The 16521-nt window shown below is 53.1% G+C and overlaps 2 protein-coding genes across 16 annotated transcripts in view; one reads left to right on the top strand and one right to left on the bottom strand.

Moving 5' to 3' along the window:
* Positions 1-108: 108 nt before the first annotated feature.
* Positions 109-2256, top strand: PLEKHJ1 (pleckstrin homology domain containing J1). The gene is made up of 6 exons (XM_036424184.2): positions 109-354; positions 460-527; positions 615-681; positions 1379-1469; positions 1555-1618; positions 1702-2256. The coding sequence occupies exons 1-6, from the start codon at positions 261-263 to the stop codon at positions 1765-1767; spliced, it is 450 nt and encodes a 149-aa protein (XP_036280077.1). The 5' UTR covers positions 109-260; the 3' UTR covers positions 1768-2256.
* Positions 2257-4708: 2452 nt separating this feature from the next.
* Positions 4709-16521, bottom strand: part of DOT1L (DOT1 like histone lysine methyltransferase) — a 70252-nt gene continuing 58439 nt past the window's right edge. For 14 of the 15 annotated variants that reach the window (XM_045576718.1, XM_036424126.2, XM_036424132.2 and 11 more), the window contains 5 exons: positions 14995-15572; positions 14559-14764; positions 11567-11631; positions 10177-11112; positions 4709-9431 (listed from right to left, as the gene is read on the bottom strand). In XM_045576718.1, coding sequence (XP_045432674.1) covers positions 8842-9431; positions 10177-11112; positions 11567-11631; positions 14559-14764; positions 14995-15572 — 2375 coding nt within the window. In that variant the 3' untranslated portion in view covers positions 4709-8841. The remainder of the gene's footprint in view (positions 9432-10176; positions 11113-11566; positions 11632-14558; positions 14765-14994; positions 15573-16521) is intronic. The other variant, XM_036424134.2, reaches the window with a different exon arrangement.

Genomic DNA, 16521 nt, shown 5'->3' with positions numbered 1-16521 from the left:
CCAACCCGGCCCAATATAATGACCGTCGTGTCGCCCGCTATCCCCTACGCCCGACGAGGGTTCCACTCTGTTTCTGTGCCCCACTCCCACCCTCACCCCCGGGCGCTAGTGCCCCTCCCCGGTGATGTACTGATTGAGAAGTCCGGGAAGCGCAGGCGCAATAGCTTTGGAAGCGCTTCCGGGGCGGCGCTGTGGGACTTTTTTGGCGCGGCGGCCGGGAAATCGCGGCCCGCGCTCAGCGTTCTGGGTCCTGGGCCGCCATGCGCTACAACGAGAAGGAATTGCAGGCGCTGTCCCGGCAGCCGGCTGAGCTGGCAGCCGAACTCGGCATGCGAGGCCCCAAGAAGGGCAGCGGTGAGTGGGGTAAGGGCTGTAAGCCGGGGGCCGGGCGGACGGGGGTGCCGGTTGGGGCGGGATGGGCTGTCACCGAGCCCGCGAGAGCCCGCCCTGTATCCGCAGTGGTGAAACGGCGGCTGGTGAAGCTGGTAGTCAATTTCCTCTTCTACTTCCGGACCGACGAGGCCGAGGTAGGGCGGCGGGAAGGCGGGCCCCGGGCTGGGGTTTGGGGAGCTGGGTCCCCGGATGGCCCGCCCATCCGGCTCCTCTGTCCCCAGCCCGTCGGAGCTCTCCTGCTGGAGCACTGCAGAGTCACCCAGGAAGAGCCCAGCGGCTTCTCCATCAGTGAGTGCGGGGGGCGGGGACCCGAGCTCCGCTCTGCCCCTCCCCATAAACAAAGTCCGCCTCCAGGGCTTTCACTTCTGTGGGCGAGCACTGCCCTCTCCGGGTTCCTCTGGGAACCGCGGAACACCGGTTCTCAGTGCCCGGCTGGGGACCCCAGAGGATTATCCTGAGTCACTTTGGGGAGGATCGAGTCTGCAGAGAAAGGCAGAACTTTTAATTTTCTGTAGTGGCCTTAACGTGCCACAGACTGTGAGGCTTCAACAGCAAAACGTTATTTCTCCCAATGCTGGAAGGTAGGAGTTCGAGGTTGGGGTGTCTGCAGGACTGGTTCCTTCTGAGCCGGGAGCCAGGCCCTTCCGATTTCTGGAGGCTGTTGGCAATCCTGTAGAAGTGCCACCCTGATTTCTGCCTTCATAGTCCTGTGGCCTTTACCCTGCGTCTGTGTCCAGATCTCCTTTTTATGTCCTCACATTAACTAATTACACCTGCAACAACCTTATACCCAAATAGGCTCTGTTCCCAGGTTCCAGGAGCTAGGTTTTGAACATACTCGTTTGGAAGGATACAGTGTATAGCCTGTGGGAAGCGGTGAGCCCAAGCTGTGTCTAGAGGAGGGGACAGTTGTAGACGTGGCAACAGGAAACTGAGGCCGGTGGCGTGGGAGTGAGCTGGGACAGATGGGCCCCTTCCTCTGCAGGTTTCGTCGAGGACCCGGAGAGGAAGTATCACTTTGAGTGCTACAGCGAGGAGCAGTGTCAGGAGTGGATGGGAGCTCTTCGTCGAGCCAGGTAGGGTGTGGGGTATATCCTGGCCTGGGTTCCTGGGGCAAGGGCAGAGCTGGGCTCTGTGCACACAGGCCACTTCCTTTCCCAGCTACGAATTCATGCGCAGGAGCCTCATCTTCTACAGGAATGAGATCCAGAAGATGACTGGCAAGGTGTGCTTGGGGCACGGGAAGTGGTGGTGGAGTGGGGGGGGGCGCTCCTGAGCCAGGGCTCATGCTACCTCTCCATCACACAGGACCCCCTGGAACAGTTCGGCATATCGGAGGAGGCCCGGTTCCAGCTGAGTGGCTTGAAGGCATGAATCGGGTTTAGGGTTGGGCTCCTCAGCTTGACTCACTGAGGCTCAAAGGAGCCCTCCCTATCCTCACCAGGTGATGGGTTTCCTGGCCAAGCCTGGATTTTTGGAGCAAGGTGTTTTGACTTAAAGACTTCAGTAGCTCCAGGCTTGTGAGGGTGGGCAGAGGCTGTGCCTTGGGACCCATCAGCGCCTCAGTGCCACATGCTGCTGCTTGAGGGCGGGTATACAATGCCCAGGAGCTGTGCTTGATTCCTCAGGCTCACCCACCTAGTGCCTGCTGAGCTCCTGAAGGTGGTGCAGCTCTCTTGCCCTGTGCAGGCTGAATGTACAAACCTAGATAATGCTGTGAAGGGCTTAGGAGCCTTAACTTCTGGGCTGCTGTGAATTCTGCTGAGGGCCAGGGCCCGGCCAACACCTCTGGGCAGAGCTACAAGCATTTGCCCTTGGGCTGGTGTATTTGTTCTATTCAAATAAAGGTACCTCTTTTCCACATGGGACAGTGTGCAGTGAATGCAAAAGGGACATGTCCTCCACAGGCTGGTGGAGCGGGTTTCCAAGGGAAGTAAGGTTCCTGGGGGACAAGAGGTGGTTCGAGGTTCAAGTGCCTGGGAGGAAGGACCAGGGCCATCCAAATGGAGGGGAGGAGACACAGAACCTAGAGCCTAGAATGTCAGGGAGGCTCAAGGGCCCCGAGGGGTGATGGGATCCCCAGGTGGCCCGGGATCCCATCTCTGGTCACAGGCTGATTCTTTTGAGTGCAGGGTTTGGTTTTTTTTTTTTTTTTTTTAAATATATTTTATTGATTTTGTACAGAGAGTCAGAAACATCGATGAGAGAGAGTCATCGATCAGCTGCCTCCTGCACACCCCCCACTGGGGATATGCCCGCAACCAAAGCACATGCCCTTGACCAGAATCGAACCCGGGACCCCCCAGTCCCCAAGCCGACGCTCTATCCATTGAGCCAAACCGGTCCTGGCAGGGTTTGGTTTTTCATTGAAGTGCCGTCTAGCGGGTGGGGAGACCTGACCTAGACAGATACTGTTTCCCCGAAAATAAGACAGTGTCATATTAATTTTTGCTCCCAAAGATGCGCTAGGTCTTATTTTCAGGGGATGTCTTGTCTTTTCCATGGAGAATACGGTACACATTTATTGTTAAATGAAAATAAAGGAAATTTATTATCTGTATATGGTATGGTAGTATGGTAGTTGTCAACACAAATCAGACAAACTGTGAATCCTGCAGTATCAAGAATTTACTCATTTATTCAATGACAATCATGTCATCCATCATCTTCTGGAACATAAAAATGCAATTCCTAAATTTCCTGGTGAATTTCTTGTGTCTCCATTTCTTTCAGAATCAGTGGACCATATCATGTTTAGCAATAGCACTGTCTTTATTTTTATTATTATTTTTTTATTATTTTTTTAAAAGTCAAGAGGAACCTGAAATGAGTGTTGCTAAGTGAAAGAAGATATCTCTTTTTAAAAAATGTATATTTTTATTGATTTTTTACAGAGAGGAAGGGAGAGAGATAGAGAGCCAGAAACGTTGATGAGAAACATCGACCAGCTGCCTCCTGCACACCCCCCACCGGGGATGTGCCCGCAACCCAGGCACATGCCCTTGACCGGAATCGAACCTGGGACCCCCCAGTCTGCAGACCAACGCTCCACCACTGAGCCAAACTGGTTTCGGCTTTAAATGAGTACTTCTTGTCAAGGTAGCCTGCTCCCAGTGCATTTGCAATGCAACTGTCAGTGATTTTCTCCCATGAATTCTTCACCCAAGTCACAACTTCTTGCAGTTTAGGTTTCACGAAGTTTCCACGCTGATTTCTCTCCATTCTATTTTCAATGTAGTCATTAATTTCCATGTGCAAATTGTCTTTGAATGGCTTCTTTATTGCAATATCAAGAGTCTGGAGGTAGGCCGTCATTCCTGCGGGAATCATCTATTTTTCTTTCGTGAAGAAATGTCTTCATGTCTTTAGCACAGTGAGTGCTGGCTGCATCCCAGACTAGCATACCTCTGTGACTCCCTCGTATGACAAGCGGTAGCATTAAATCATTTTGAGACAGAGCCGGGGTGGGGGTGGGGGGGGGCTTATTTTCAGGGGGATGACTTATATTTCACTCAGAAGGAAACCTGTAAGTAGGTGTTATTTTCGGAGGATGTGTTATTTTCGGGGAAACATGGTAGTAACCCCTTTTGATCCTCCTGTGTCATTTTGATTGCTCCCTCTGATCTTCCTGTGTCATTTTAGGTGATCCCCCTCCCCCCACCCCTGTGCCACTGAACACCTTCACCAGGCATCCCCCCTACCCCTTTATCAGACATTTACCCCCTGAGGACTGTCTCTGGGCTTGCTGGGGCCTGGATCTGGGCTGGAGCAGAGTCTGCCACTGACTGAGAACCTTCAGTCATCATGAGGGCGGCCACGAGCACCAGAGACAGACCAGCACTCACCACCTTCGCCTCCCATCTGCTCTAATCCTGTTCTACACGCATCTGCAAAAGTCTCCTCCTCTCTCCCGCCCCGAGCTCACTGCTCACTCCGCCCTCTGCTCCGCTTCCACACAGCAGTGACGTCAGGACTCGGTGTAATGTCACTGGTTGCTAGACGTCAGTCGGGGCGGCCCTAGTGACCAGTTTATGGTAAATTAATTTTCATTCTGAGACAGAGCCTAGGGGGGGGCCTTATTTTCGGGGGGATGCCTTATATTTCACTCAGAAGGAAACCTGTAAATAGGTCTTATTTTCGGAGGATGTTTTATTTTCGGGGAAACATGGTAGGTCTCCCTGAGTACTCACCGCCCAAGTCAAAAAAGCTGTTTTCAGGTGCATGTGGGGCCTCTGCTGGATGTTACCATGCATCACATATGGAGCCCTCAAGGTCCTCTAAGGTCACACCATGTGAGAAATGCCAGTAGACCAGGTTCAAGTGAAAACAAACATTTTATTACAGTCTGGAGATGGAAATCAGAGTACAGTGGGGTTCCCTTACGAAAAGAGGGTCAAACCAGCAACCCCAAGTGAAACACGGTCTACCAGAAGGACAAAGCAAGGCTGGTCCGAGACACTTGACATAAGCCAGCATGGATGGACCATGGGACTGGGGGTGGGGGTGGGGTGGATGAACAGTCTCCTTTGGACTTTGGATAAATTAAAGGGCGAGCGGGTCTTAAATAAATCATAAGTCATAGCTGGAAGGGAAGGCTGGCTCCTGACTGGAGGGTCTTCAGAGTTAGGTTTTCCTGAGCAAAGCACCCTCAGAGCCCTGGGCTTCCCTGAAGTTGTCCATAGTCAGAGCAGCACTGGTCTCTGCCCAGAGGAGACTAGAACCTGTTCTCCACAGGGGGGTGGTTGTTCATGCACCCCACCCCACTCCTTTGCTGCCGCCCACTGCCAACAGCGGCTGATCAATCTCACAGTCAGGAAGGCTGTAGGGTGGGCACAGAAAGGAGACCCCGGCGCTTGGGTAGACATGGTTGTGTGGGGAACACAGATATAACACGTCAGTAGGAAGTCCTGCGCGGTGGCACAGTTATCACAGAAGGGATGCAGTGTTTATAGGGTTGCTTGATTCCAGACCAGGGACTCGCTATATGCTGCAACTTTGCTACTGCTAACCCTGTAGCTTTTTAAGGGAGCCCTGTGCTGGAGGACACTGCAGGATGTGGGGTGAGCACAGCACCTTCGTGTGCCAAGAGCACAGACCTGGAGGTAAGGGAGCCAGGGCAGCAGTTACAAGACAGCCAGTTATGAGAACCTGTCTAAGCACCATCTACAGCCTGACTATTGCTCTGGGCCAGGCATCACCCCTGGTACACAGGGATCTACGCACCCGAGGAAATTAGGGGAGTCAACAGCCAGGCCTGTTCTGCACCCTTTTGGGCCTGTGTTCCACAACCCCCCGAAAGGCTGGCTCCAGCCCTGCCTCCAGGGATCAGGAGTGAGCCCAAGCCAGGCTTGCCACATCTGCCCTCCCAGGCAGGCCAAGGGCCCCTGGCAACCGTATCTGGAAGGATGAGCCGTGCTGGCCAGGCTGGGGAAGTTAGGAACTTGAGGCTTTTTTGGGATTCCCATGTTCCTTAGTGGTGCTATCTCATGGGGACAAGCACCAGAATAGCAGGGCTCTGACTGAACCCATCTAAGCCTGAAGCACCCCCGGCTGGGGGTCCAGGCCCTGCTACCAGCCAGGACCTTTGGCTGATTGCCCTTCAAGAGGACGGAGGGCTTCTGGACACACTTTCCAGGAAAATGCACAAACACTGTTCAACTGAGACCCAGGACTATTAAAGACTGCAGCACTGGAGGGACCAGATAACCATAACCCTGTTGGCAACTTCTGAAGCATCAGAACAGCTCTCCTGCCTTCATGTGAAGTTGGCCTTTGCCCTCATTGCTCACCCACAGTGCATTCATTCCCAAGCACCAGGGAGGCTGCTCCAGGCGTGGGGGCAGGTGTCAACCCAGCTGTGGCATTGAAGGGCCACGGAGCAGCAATACAGACTGACCAAGAGGATGGGCCAATGCCACTTGTATGCACTTGAATAAATAAAAAGGTTTTTCCCCCCTCACTTTTTTTTTTTTACATTTACTGTGCATTATACAATCTAAAAATAAATGAAGTCAGTCTATGAAATTTATAAATTTTCATCACATCTCTATAAAATACTGTCACTTGTCAGCGTGACTCTCTTCTATACAGACACACCAGGCACCATGGCTAACCTGCCCCATGCCCCGGCCAGTGCCTTGCTTGACTGCGCCAGCCCGAGACAGTACGGACATACAAAGTAAAGCACTTGCTCCCCAGCAGCTCCACGTTGGAGTCAAGTACCAGACCTGCCCCATGAGCACCACTCACAGCAGCCCTCCTCTGTGCAACCTCCACAGGCCACCCACCGGCCCTTCCTCACCAAAGGCGCCGTCCCTGGGATCAGGGCTGACATCTGGCTGAAGCATTCACAGTGAAGGGGTGGGGCAGAGGGGCATTAAAAACCAAGTGAACCACCCTTGACCAGGAGATAGGCATGCCTTTGGTATGGGAGAGCTTGGGGATGACAGGGCAGGCGCATCAAGGACTGGTTTTGGCGTTGGTCAACCTCGAGTCAGCACCAAGAGAACGTGGAGATGGCAAGGCCTGGCGACGAGATAGCACCGGGCCCGGCTGTGGGAGTCTCTGCTGGCGGGCCAGTCCGTCCGGTCGATATCTTTATATAGATCCTCTCATATATAGTATTTACATCTCTTAATAGGTTGCCTTTATGACTTCGGTGGAATAAGTCAAAATTGTTTATACTTTTTAAAAAACGATAAATATTTTATCTAAAACTATTGACAGTATAAGCTGGAGCCAGGCCCAGCATCTCCTGCAGGTCTGCGCAGCGTGGACTCAGAGCAGAGCCTCGTCCTCGGTCCATCCCGCCATCTGGTCGGCCACCAGCCCTGCAGCCCACCTATCCTTGCACAGGTCTCGAGGTTGAGGTAGAAATCCTAGTTACCTGCAGAGACCGGCGCAGGAGGAAAGGCAGCACAGTGTTAGCATCTCACTGGGAGAAGCCCAGACATCCCCAGGCTGGGAACCAAAGCCTATAGACAGATGGATGGACAGAAGGAACTTAGTTGTTGCAAACAACGCCCTGCCATGCCCCTGGTTCAATCAGAGGTGGGAGGTCACCAGCCCAAGGCCTTCCATGGGGCGCTGTGTCCCGGCCTCCTCACCTCCCTGGTCACCACACGCCAGCTCATGGGAGTGAGCAGGTGTGCCTGTGGGCAGCCCCACTGACAGGCCTGCATGCCCAGCAGTGAGGTCATCACTGTCCAGCCTAGGGAGACCTGTGATGGGCCTGGGATGAGATGGAAGGCAGGTATCCACTGTGGGTCAGGGCAGGTAGCCTGACACCCAAATGCTTCCTCATACACCTTTGACCTCTTCAAGCCAGTGCCTTCTCTGACAGCATGAAGCCACTTTGAGCTGGAGCCACCCTACCTTCCAGACTTTTCCATCAGGACTGAGGCACTACCAGAAGGTCATCAGACTCCTGCAGCCTCATGTCTGTTTCCACTGAAGCACATGCAGATAACCAAGGAGAGCAGGCAGACCTCACACCTGGTCCCCAGTGCCAGTTAGCACCTAGCTTGATCCTGGAGTACTCACCCCACAGGCTGTGGACTTGCCTGGAAAGGCCCTTTGCCCTACCAGCAGTGGCTGGGTCAGCTGCTCGGGGTCCCAACACCCTCACAGCCAGCAAAGGAGCAGATGGCCTTCCTAAATGCTTCACAGGCACCTTTCTTACCCCATTTCCAAAGTCAGGCCCTTCCTACACTGTTCTCTGACTCCACACTGACATCAAAATCCTTGAGGGCCAGAGCAGCACCAATCACCTGTCCAAGCAGCCCTTCCTGTGGCTGGCTATGCTCATCCCATTACCCACAGGCCTCTGGTGCATGTGGGTTGGGCCTGCACAACCACCATCTTCTGAAGGCCAGCTAAGTACAGGGGCCTCAAATGCATAAAAATTTCCTAAAACCATGAGGTACATTCAATAAAACAGATTGAGAGAAGCCTAACAGTGGGCAAACAGCAACTGAGATTCAGAGCTGCCCCACAGCCCCACCCTGGGGCTTCCTGGGTCCCTGACGACTGCAGACATGCAGCTGGAGGATGGCAACAAAACGGAGCGGGACTGCACAGCCAGGACCCTGGCCGCATCCACCTCCTCCTGGCCCCCTCTATGCAGGACTTAGTGCAGTATCCTGCCTGCCCAGCCTGCAGGCCCTGGTGGGAAGGTCCAGTGGGCACCAAAGATTGGCCCTTCCCCTCCTGAGCTCTGTGGTGGTGCTCAGGCTGTACTCGGAGGTCAATATGCATGGCTGCCATCTCCCTTCCCGCCCTGTGCTTATTCTTTCTTAGTGCCTCTCGGAACTATTGGTCCCAGGGCCCTCTGCAGAGCCCGTGGGGCCTGTCCACTCTCTGTGGAAGAAAGGACAGGTGAGTTTCTTGTATGGGCCACCTGGTTGGGCTCTAGCCTTACCTTACAGAACGGCTAGCTAACCAAGGTCTTTATCGCGGCTTAACCCCCGCAAGGCGCGCGGCATAAGGAGGCGGCATGCCAAGGGAAACCCACACGGCGGACGGCCCCGTGGAGCTGGCCTGTGGGATCATGGGTGAGGCCTGGGCCAGAGCCAGTCCAGGCAGTGGCTGGTGGTGCACCACAAAGGAGGGGCGGGAGACCTTGTGTGGGAGGGATGCGAGCTTGACAGACAGAGAGGCGTTAGCAGGAGGCAGAGAGGCGGCAGAGGAGGCAGGTAAGAAAGCTTGGTTAGCCGGGAGGGGCGCAAGATTCTGCAGGAGCACAGGCTCAGAGTTAGCAGGGAGCAGTGCAGGAGCAGGAGGCAAGGCAGCGTTAGGAGGAGGGGGGGGCGCGTGAAGTGCTGGTGGCCCCGCAGGGGGCCGACCCAGGGGCAGAGGAGGCTGGGGTGGGGGCTGCCTGGTCTCCACAGAGGACAGGGCCTGAAAGGAAGAGGCGGGGGTACTGGCCACCGCCTGCATCGGGGTTAAGCTCAGCGTGGTGCTGCGACAAGCAGCCCCGCTGCCGAAACTGGCTCCAAACGGATGAGTGGAGGCGGAAGGCACCGTGTGGTTAAAGATACCTGCAAACAGGAGAGAAAAACTCAGCTTCAACAGGCGGGCATTCTCCAGGCAAGCGAAGAGACACACGCAAAAAAGGGGAAGCAGACAGCAGCCGCAGCTCTGAGTGCACACAGGTGCAGGGACAAAGCAGTAGGCAGCAGGAGTGCAGGTGGCCAGGTGAGACTTACCTGCAGGATGGCCCCATGCCACCCCCCCTCAGCACTCCCTCCTAGGTGCCCAGCTGTGAGCATCTCGCCCACCTGTACCCAGCAAGGAGCCACCTAGGGAGGCCTGGGACAACAGAGGACCCAGACAGTGGCTCCACTCCACCCTACACAGAGCCACAGTGCAGCAGGCGCTGTGGTTAGTCTCTTGCAATGCCCGACAGTCCCCAAGGCTGTCAGGTCTGATGGTGACCTCCACAGGGAGGCATGAAAGCTCTAGTCACGGCGCCAGCTCTCCTGAAGGTATGAAAGACAGTGTCACAACCAGAAAGCCTGACAGGCCAACTCACGCATGAGTGCTCTGCCCATGTGAGTCATATCTGCATTTTGTGAAAAGGAATGAGGTGGCAGGTGCAAGGTGGACACAAAGGGACCAGAGGGCACAGCCTCTCATCCCTTAGGGGGCTCTGGAAGGAACCTGTAAAGCAGTTGTGATTAAACCCAGTGGTCCAGAAGGCTTCCTTGACGATGTAGTGTCACAGACCCCAGAGCAGGTCCCGTGGGACCGAGAGTCAGACAGGAGAGACGCGCTTCTGCCTACCTCCAACTGCACCACCTGCCACACCGGAGGAAAAGCTGCCCATGGCATGAGAGTTGGTCAGTCTGGTTGCAGCGGATGAGACGTGCACTAGGCCAGCAGCAGCCGGCACAGAGCTGAACAAGGACTGTAGCACAGATGAGCCTAAGTTGGCCTGCAGGGACATGGGGCCCAAGGCAAACTGTGGGCCAGGTGCAAAAGTGCCCAGGAAGGGCCGGTGTGTCTGGGAGGAGGGGGCTGTGCCGCTTGCTGAGGACGCAGCCGTGGTGAGGCCGGGCCCACTGAGGAGGCCCCCAGGAGGCCCGGCAGCGGCAGAAATGAAGAGATTGTGGCCGTTTTTGAAATCAGGCTCGCGGTCCCGGCCCTTGCCCACCTTGCCATGTGACGAGGCCTTGTCTGAGGGTGTGCTCACAGGCAAGCTGACTTCTCCCTCCCTGCCCTTGACGCCCTCACCCTTTGGGCCACCCAGTCCATCCAGCTGCCTCTTGTTCACAAAAGGGCCAGGCTCCGTGCTGCTCTCCTTACCCCTCGGGGCGGAAAAGCTCAGGGGGGCGCCCAGGCTGGCCACCTCAGGGGCCTTGTGGGAGAGAGAAGCACCATCACTGAAACTGTGTAAACTGAGGTCGGCAGCCAGGCTCCCGCTGAAAGCAAAGCCGTTGGGGGGGGTGCTGATGGGACTCAGCCCGCCAGCCCCCGACAGTGCACCCGGAAAGCTCTTCCTGGGGTGGGTGACCAGCTTGGCATCAACTGAGCTGAGCTCCTCTAGGGTGGGCCGAAAAGCGAACAGGGAGTTCTGGCTCAGAGCGGAGCTGGCCTGTAGCGGGCTGTCAGTGGCCTTGGCCAGGCCAAGGTCAGCGATGGGTGAGAAGGTGGACTTCCACTTGCTGCTGTTGATGGGCTCGCTGGAGGGCATCGGCTTCCTTCCTACCAGGGTGCCACCTGATGAGGAGAGGCAGGGGCTGAGGCCTGGGAGCCTCCAAGGGGTCAAGTGGGATGGGAACTGTGGTTAGAAGGTCTCCGAGGGGGTCTGGGAGGAAGCTGCATGGGCTCAGGCCACTAAAGCTCAGAATGATGGATGCCTTCAACCCAGAAAAGGTTGGTCCTCCAAGTGGTTAGGGTGGGACAGACTACAGGAGAAGGTAAAGATGAGAGGAGTGCTTCTGTGGGAGGGCAGGTGGGTGAACGAGTCAACACAAATCAGACTTTGGCCTATTTCACCAGAAGGAAACAGGTCTGCTGCCCAGGCAACTGAGGATATGGTGCCTGGCAGCAGCAAGACTGGCCTGTGGTGAGAATGGCCTTTCTAGCACCACTGTGCTCAGGAACCTGTGCAGAAAAGACAGGGCATGCCACCTAGCACTGGGGACTCATGCAATGGAGCACTGTTACTCACCATTTTCCAAGGTTTTCGGAGGAGATTTGCTTTCTAAGGAGATAGTTGCAATTTTTCTCTCAATTCTATCAAGAAGAAAAAAAAGAACTGTTTGAAATACCTGTGCATACTGAGAGTTATGTGTGTTCACCGAATTGCCCCAGGGAGGTTGAGCAGCAGTAGCCCTTGTACCTCCTTCCAGGAGGACCCATAGCTGTTATGTCCATTTGCAGCCAAATTACTGAGGGCTCAGCAGCTGGAGGAATAGGCACTCCACTTCCCCATATACAGAGACACACACATGTCCCAGACAGAACCCTCTCTCAATCTGTTTAAAACGCCCTGCTTGTCATGTCATCTATAGTATGTCATGTATGTGACACAGAGGATGTAGTACACTTCAGCAAGTTGGAATTCATAGCAGCCCCAACTTAGAAATGGTGTGCATTCTGTGTGTCAGTGTACTCCGGCCTTTCCCCAAGGACATAGAACTTCCAAATGAATCTGGAACCTGGTAAGCTGGATGTGCCTGAGACAAAAGACTACTCAAGTGCAACCTTTAAGAACATAATGTATGTATGTGGAAGAAAAACAAAATAAAATCACTTTATGAGACACCCAAAGAACAGGCAATAAAAGAAAAAAACAGATAAATGGGACTTAGTAAAAATTTAACCCAGGGAGAGAGGGGAAATGTCATACCATAAGGGATCATGTATCCAGAATAAAGAACTCTCACAAATCAACAATAGCACAGGACACCCAAATAAAGGAAGGGCCAATGACCCTGGACAGACACACGGACAGCCAATCTGAGAAGATACTCGTTGTCAGGGAGATAAAAGTCAGGACCATAGTAGACACCACTTCACACCCATAAGAAAGGAATTTATTAGGTCTAGTAATAATTAATGTCGTTTTCTAATACTTTTTTAAATCGAATTTATTTAAACAATACAACAAAATTTAATCAACAATATAGTTGCCATTGTTTTTTACTACTTGTGCCCAACGCTCAGGAAGCATTTTAATCCCTCTGTTGTAAAATTCTTGTGATTTTGATGCAAAAAATTCGGTCAATGCATTTTTGAGGCATTCTTCATTATTAAATTTTTTTCCAAGAAGAAAGTTTTGCAAAGAACGAAACAAATGGTAATCGGAAGGGGCAATATCAGGAGAATATGCAGGTTGAGGGAGAACTTCCCATTCCAACTGGCGCAGTTTTTCAGCAGTGATTCTTGCAGTATGCGGTCGTGCGTTATCGTGGTGAAGAATTACGCCCTTCCGATTAATCAGCGCGGGTTCTTTTTCTCTTAAAGCTTGGGCTAACCTTTCCAATTGGGCACTATACACTGCACTTGTAATGGTTTGGTTAGATGGTAAAAGTTCATAATGAAGAATTCCTTTAAAATTCCACCAAACACACAACATCACTTTTTTCGCATGCAAGTCAGGTTTTGGCGTGGGCTGCGGAGCCTCATTTTTGTCCAACCATTGAGGCCGCCTTTTCAAATTAACATACAGCACCCATTCTTCATCTCCGGTAACAATTTGCTCTAAAAACGGCAAACGGTTTTGACGAGAGAGGAGCGAACTGCAAATTGTGACTCTTTGATTACGGTTGTTGTCGGTCAACTCATGAGGAACCCATTTTCCAAACTTTTGGACTTTGCCAAGTGCACGCAACTGATTGGAAATTGTTTTTTGTGAACAATTTAAAGTTGTCGCAAGCTCTTGTTGGGTAATTTGAGGATTTTGCACCAAAAGAGCTTGAAGAGCTTCTTGATCAAAATTGGACACACGGCCTCGACCACTCTTGTCATCTAACGAAAAATTTCCCTCACGAAATTTCTCAAACCAACGCTGGCATTTTCTGGCGCTAACTGCATCTTGACCAAGAGCACTACAGATGTTTTTTGCAGCCTCACTTGCTTTTCTTCCTAATTGGAACTCGTAAAGCATGCAGTGCCGAATATGCTCTTCATCCGCCATCTTCTTAGCCCTAGTTTTGCAACAAAAACCAAACCAAACACAAACTTTTTCAAGCAAAACTTGTTAATTGCACTTCACACGTTCTGTAGATACCACGTGTTTGAAGGTTATGTCAATACAAGTCAACGCCAAGCAAGATTTTAAACGAATGTTTAAAAACGACATTAATTATTACTAGACCCGATACATTAAGAACAAAATCAGACAAAAACAAGTGCTGGTGAGAATGTGGGGGAACTCAAACCTGAGTGCACAGCTAGTGGAAATGTACAATGGAGTGGCCACTGTGGGAAACAATGAGGATGGCAGTTCCTGAAAAAATTAAATATAGAATGACCATGTGACCCAGCAATTCTATTTGGTACACCCGTTTGGTGTAGCTCAGTGGTCGTGTCAACCTATGAACCAGAGGGTCACAATTCGATTTGCCATCATACAGATGCCTGGGTTGTAGGCTCAATCCCCAGTGGGAGAGGCATGCAGGAGGCAGCCAATCAATTGGCTGTTTCTCTCTCTCTCCCTCCCCCTTCCTCTCTGAAATCAATAAAAATATATTTACATATATAACAAATTCTACTTAGTATGAGGAAAATTGAGACAAAAAAACATATATGACAGTTCACAGTAGCACCATTCACAACAGCTAAAAACTGGAAGCATCCCTAGTGTCCATGGACAGAGAAATGGACAATCAAATATGGTCCATCCACACTGGATTATTCAGCCTTAAACAGGAAGGACATTCTGACACCTGCTAAGACATGGATGAACCTTGAGGACATTACACTGATTCCTAGAGAAGTCAGATTTATAGAGACAGAAAATAGATGGCGGCTGCCAAGGGCTGGGGGAGGGAGAGACTATGGGGGATGATTGTTAAGGTCCCTTTTACCCACCAGCATTAGGCAAGTGAAGCTGCCTGTCCCTGGGTCACACATGACCACGAGGGCCTGTCCTTCAGAAGCCTGCTGGTGTACGCCCCTCCCCCAAGGGCGGAGTGCCTGCCCTGCCTTGCCCTCACCTGGTGCTGCCTTGCTCATCCTCAGAGCCCGGCTCTTCATCGGAGGTCAGTGGGGAGTAGTGGACCCCATTGGGCTGGCTCAGGGGCTTCTCCTTCTTGAGCACGGGGGGCTGGTCGTTGTCCTGGTATGGTGCAGGGGAGCTCTTCAGGGAGCTCTCGGGGGACGAGATGGCTGTGATCTCCAAAGGCTGGTTAATGTTGTTGACCTGAGGGACCAGCACAGACACAGCACAACTGTCAATGGGCTTCCACAGCACCGACCCCAATGGCTTTGCTGATCCCTCCTGCCTAAGCTACCCCAGGCATGGAGTCTGCCAGCTGTTCCCTTCCAGCCTGGGCTCCTGCCCCAGCCTGTCTCGGCTACCCCCGGGAACAAGAGACCCAACGTCCAGATGCCTGCTTGTCTACCTCCCCAGACAGTTGTTCCTGGCCTCACCATGGAGTTCAGGTTGAGGGGAGAACCTGAAGACTGAGTGAAGAGGCCGGCGACGGTTGGCAAGGCCCGGCGCTTGGGGGATACGCCTGAGCTCAGACTGGGGGTCCCCGCTGATGCTCGCTTCCTTCTACCCCGTTTTCGACTGTCCTGCCCGTGGCTCTGACTGCTGTCTCCACGAGCACCCCCAGGCAGAGGGCTGTGCTTGTTGGAAGGTGACTGCTTGGTGCTGCTGGCACCAGCTGAGATGGTGAAGATAATCCTCCTCTTGGCCTCGCTCTCTGGATCTGAGAAGCCAACCTCAGAGGGAAGGTCCCCTTTGCTCGCATCAGGGAGTGGGCCCTGGGCGGCACTGAGTCGGGGGCTGACGCAGAGCTGGTGAGAGGGCGAGGCGGGACCGGAGTTCCGGGGCTGCACGAGCAGCTGAGGATGCTGTGGGGTGGAGCTGCGGGAGCCCATGGTGGCGAAGAGACTCCCGGAGCTGGAGGACTCATCGAAGGCAGGGGGCTCAACTCCAGGAGCGAGTGGGGCCGGGCTGCCTGCCAGGGCCCCACTGATGGCGACAGAGCCTGCATAGAAGCCTGCCAGGAAGAGAAACAGTGCTTCAGGGAAGCTCATCCCAGGAGAGGACGGTGCTGCTCCAGGTGAAGCTGGTAAGGACACTAAGCCCCGAAGATGCACTCTCCATGCCGTGGGTGCGCCCATAGATGGCACCAAGGGACTAGGCAGGCACCCTTGGGCTGGCACAAGCGCAGGTGAGAGTGCTCAGGCGTGATGAGCTCCTTCCCATGTTTGGATTTGGCATCACTGGAGGCCCTGGAGCCTGTGTACCACTCCCACCCTGAGCCCTCTCTCAGCACCTCCTCTAGGGGCCCAGAAACCCTTGTGATATCCAACTGAGACAGAATTTGTCCTTTGCCTAGAACTCATCATGCTGCCAGCTGCAAAGTATCCCCCGCATTGGAGTAGTGGGATGCAGGGAGCCTAGTGCCGTGGTCAGCAAACTACGGCTCACGAGCCACATGCGGCTCTTTGGCCCCGTGTATGGCTCTTCCTCAAAATACCACGGCCTGGGCGAGTCTATTTTGAAGAAATGGCATTAGAAGAAGTTTAAAAATTTGGCTCTCAAAAGAATTTCAACCGTTGTACTGTTGATATTTGGCTCTGTTGACTGAGTTTGCCGACCACTGGCCTAGGGAAGGACTGCTCTCAGTAATGGCCTCTGCATTTTAATATATTTTTTAATTATAAAAAAAATTATTTTTGAGCATGAGGAATGGAGAGAGATGTTGATTCTTATGTGTGCTGACGGGGGATCGAACCTACAACCTTAGTGTATGGAAACAATGATCTAATCAACTGAGCTACCTGGCCAGGGCTGAATTTTATTCTTTATGCCTGGAAAAATAATTTCCAAACAGGCCATGGTGTTCACAAAAGTCAGCAAACTACAGCCCAGCCATGGTCTGGCAATTTGGTTGCCAAGCTTTGCTGTAGTATTTTTACTGGCACATGCCCACGTGTTCACGG

Source organism: Pipistrellus kuhlii, unplaced genomic scaffold (assembly GCF_014108245.1).
Source record: "Pipistrellus kuhlii isolate mPipKuh1 unplaced genomic scaffold, mPipKuh1.p scaffold_m20_p_8, whole genome shotgun sequence".
NCBI lineage: Eukaryota > Metazoa > Chordata > Mammalia > Chiroptera > Vespertilionidae > Pipistrellus > Pipistrellus kuhlii.
The sequence above is the reverse complement of the archived record's forward strand: the minus strand, read 5'-3'. Positions and strand labels throughout refer to the sequence as shown.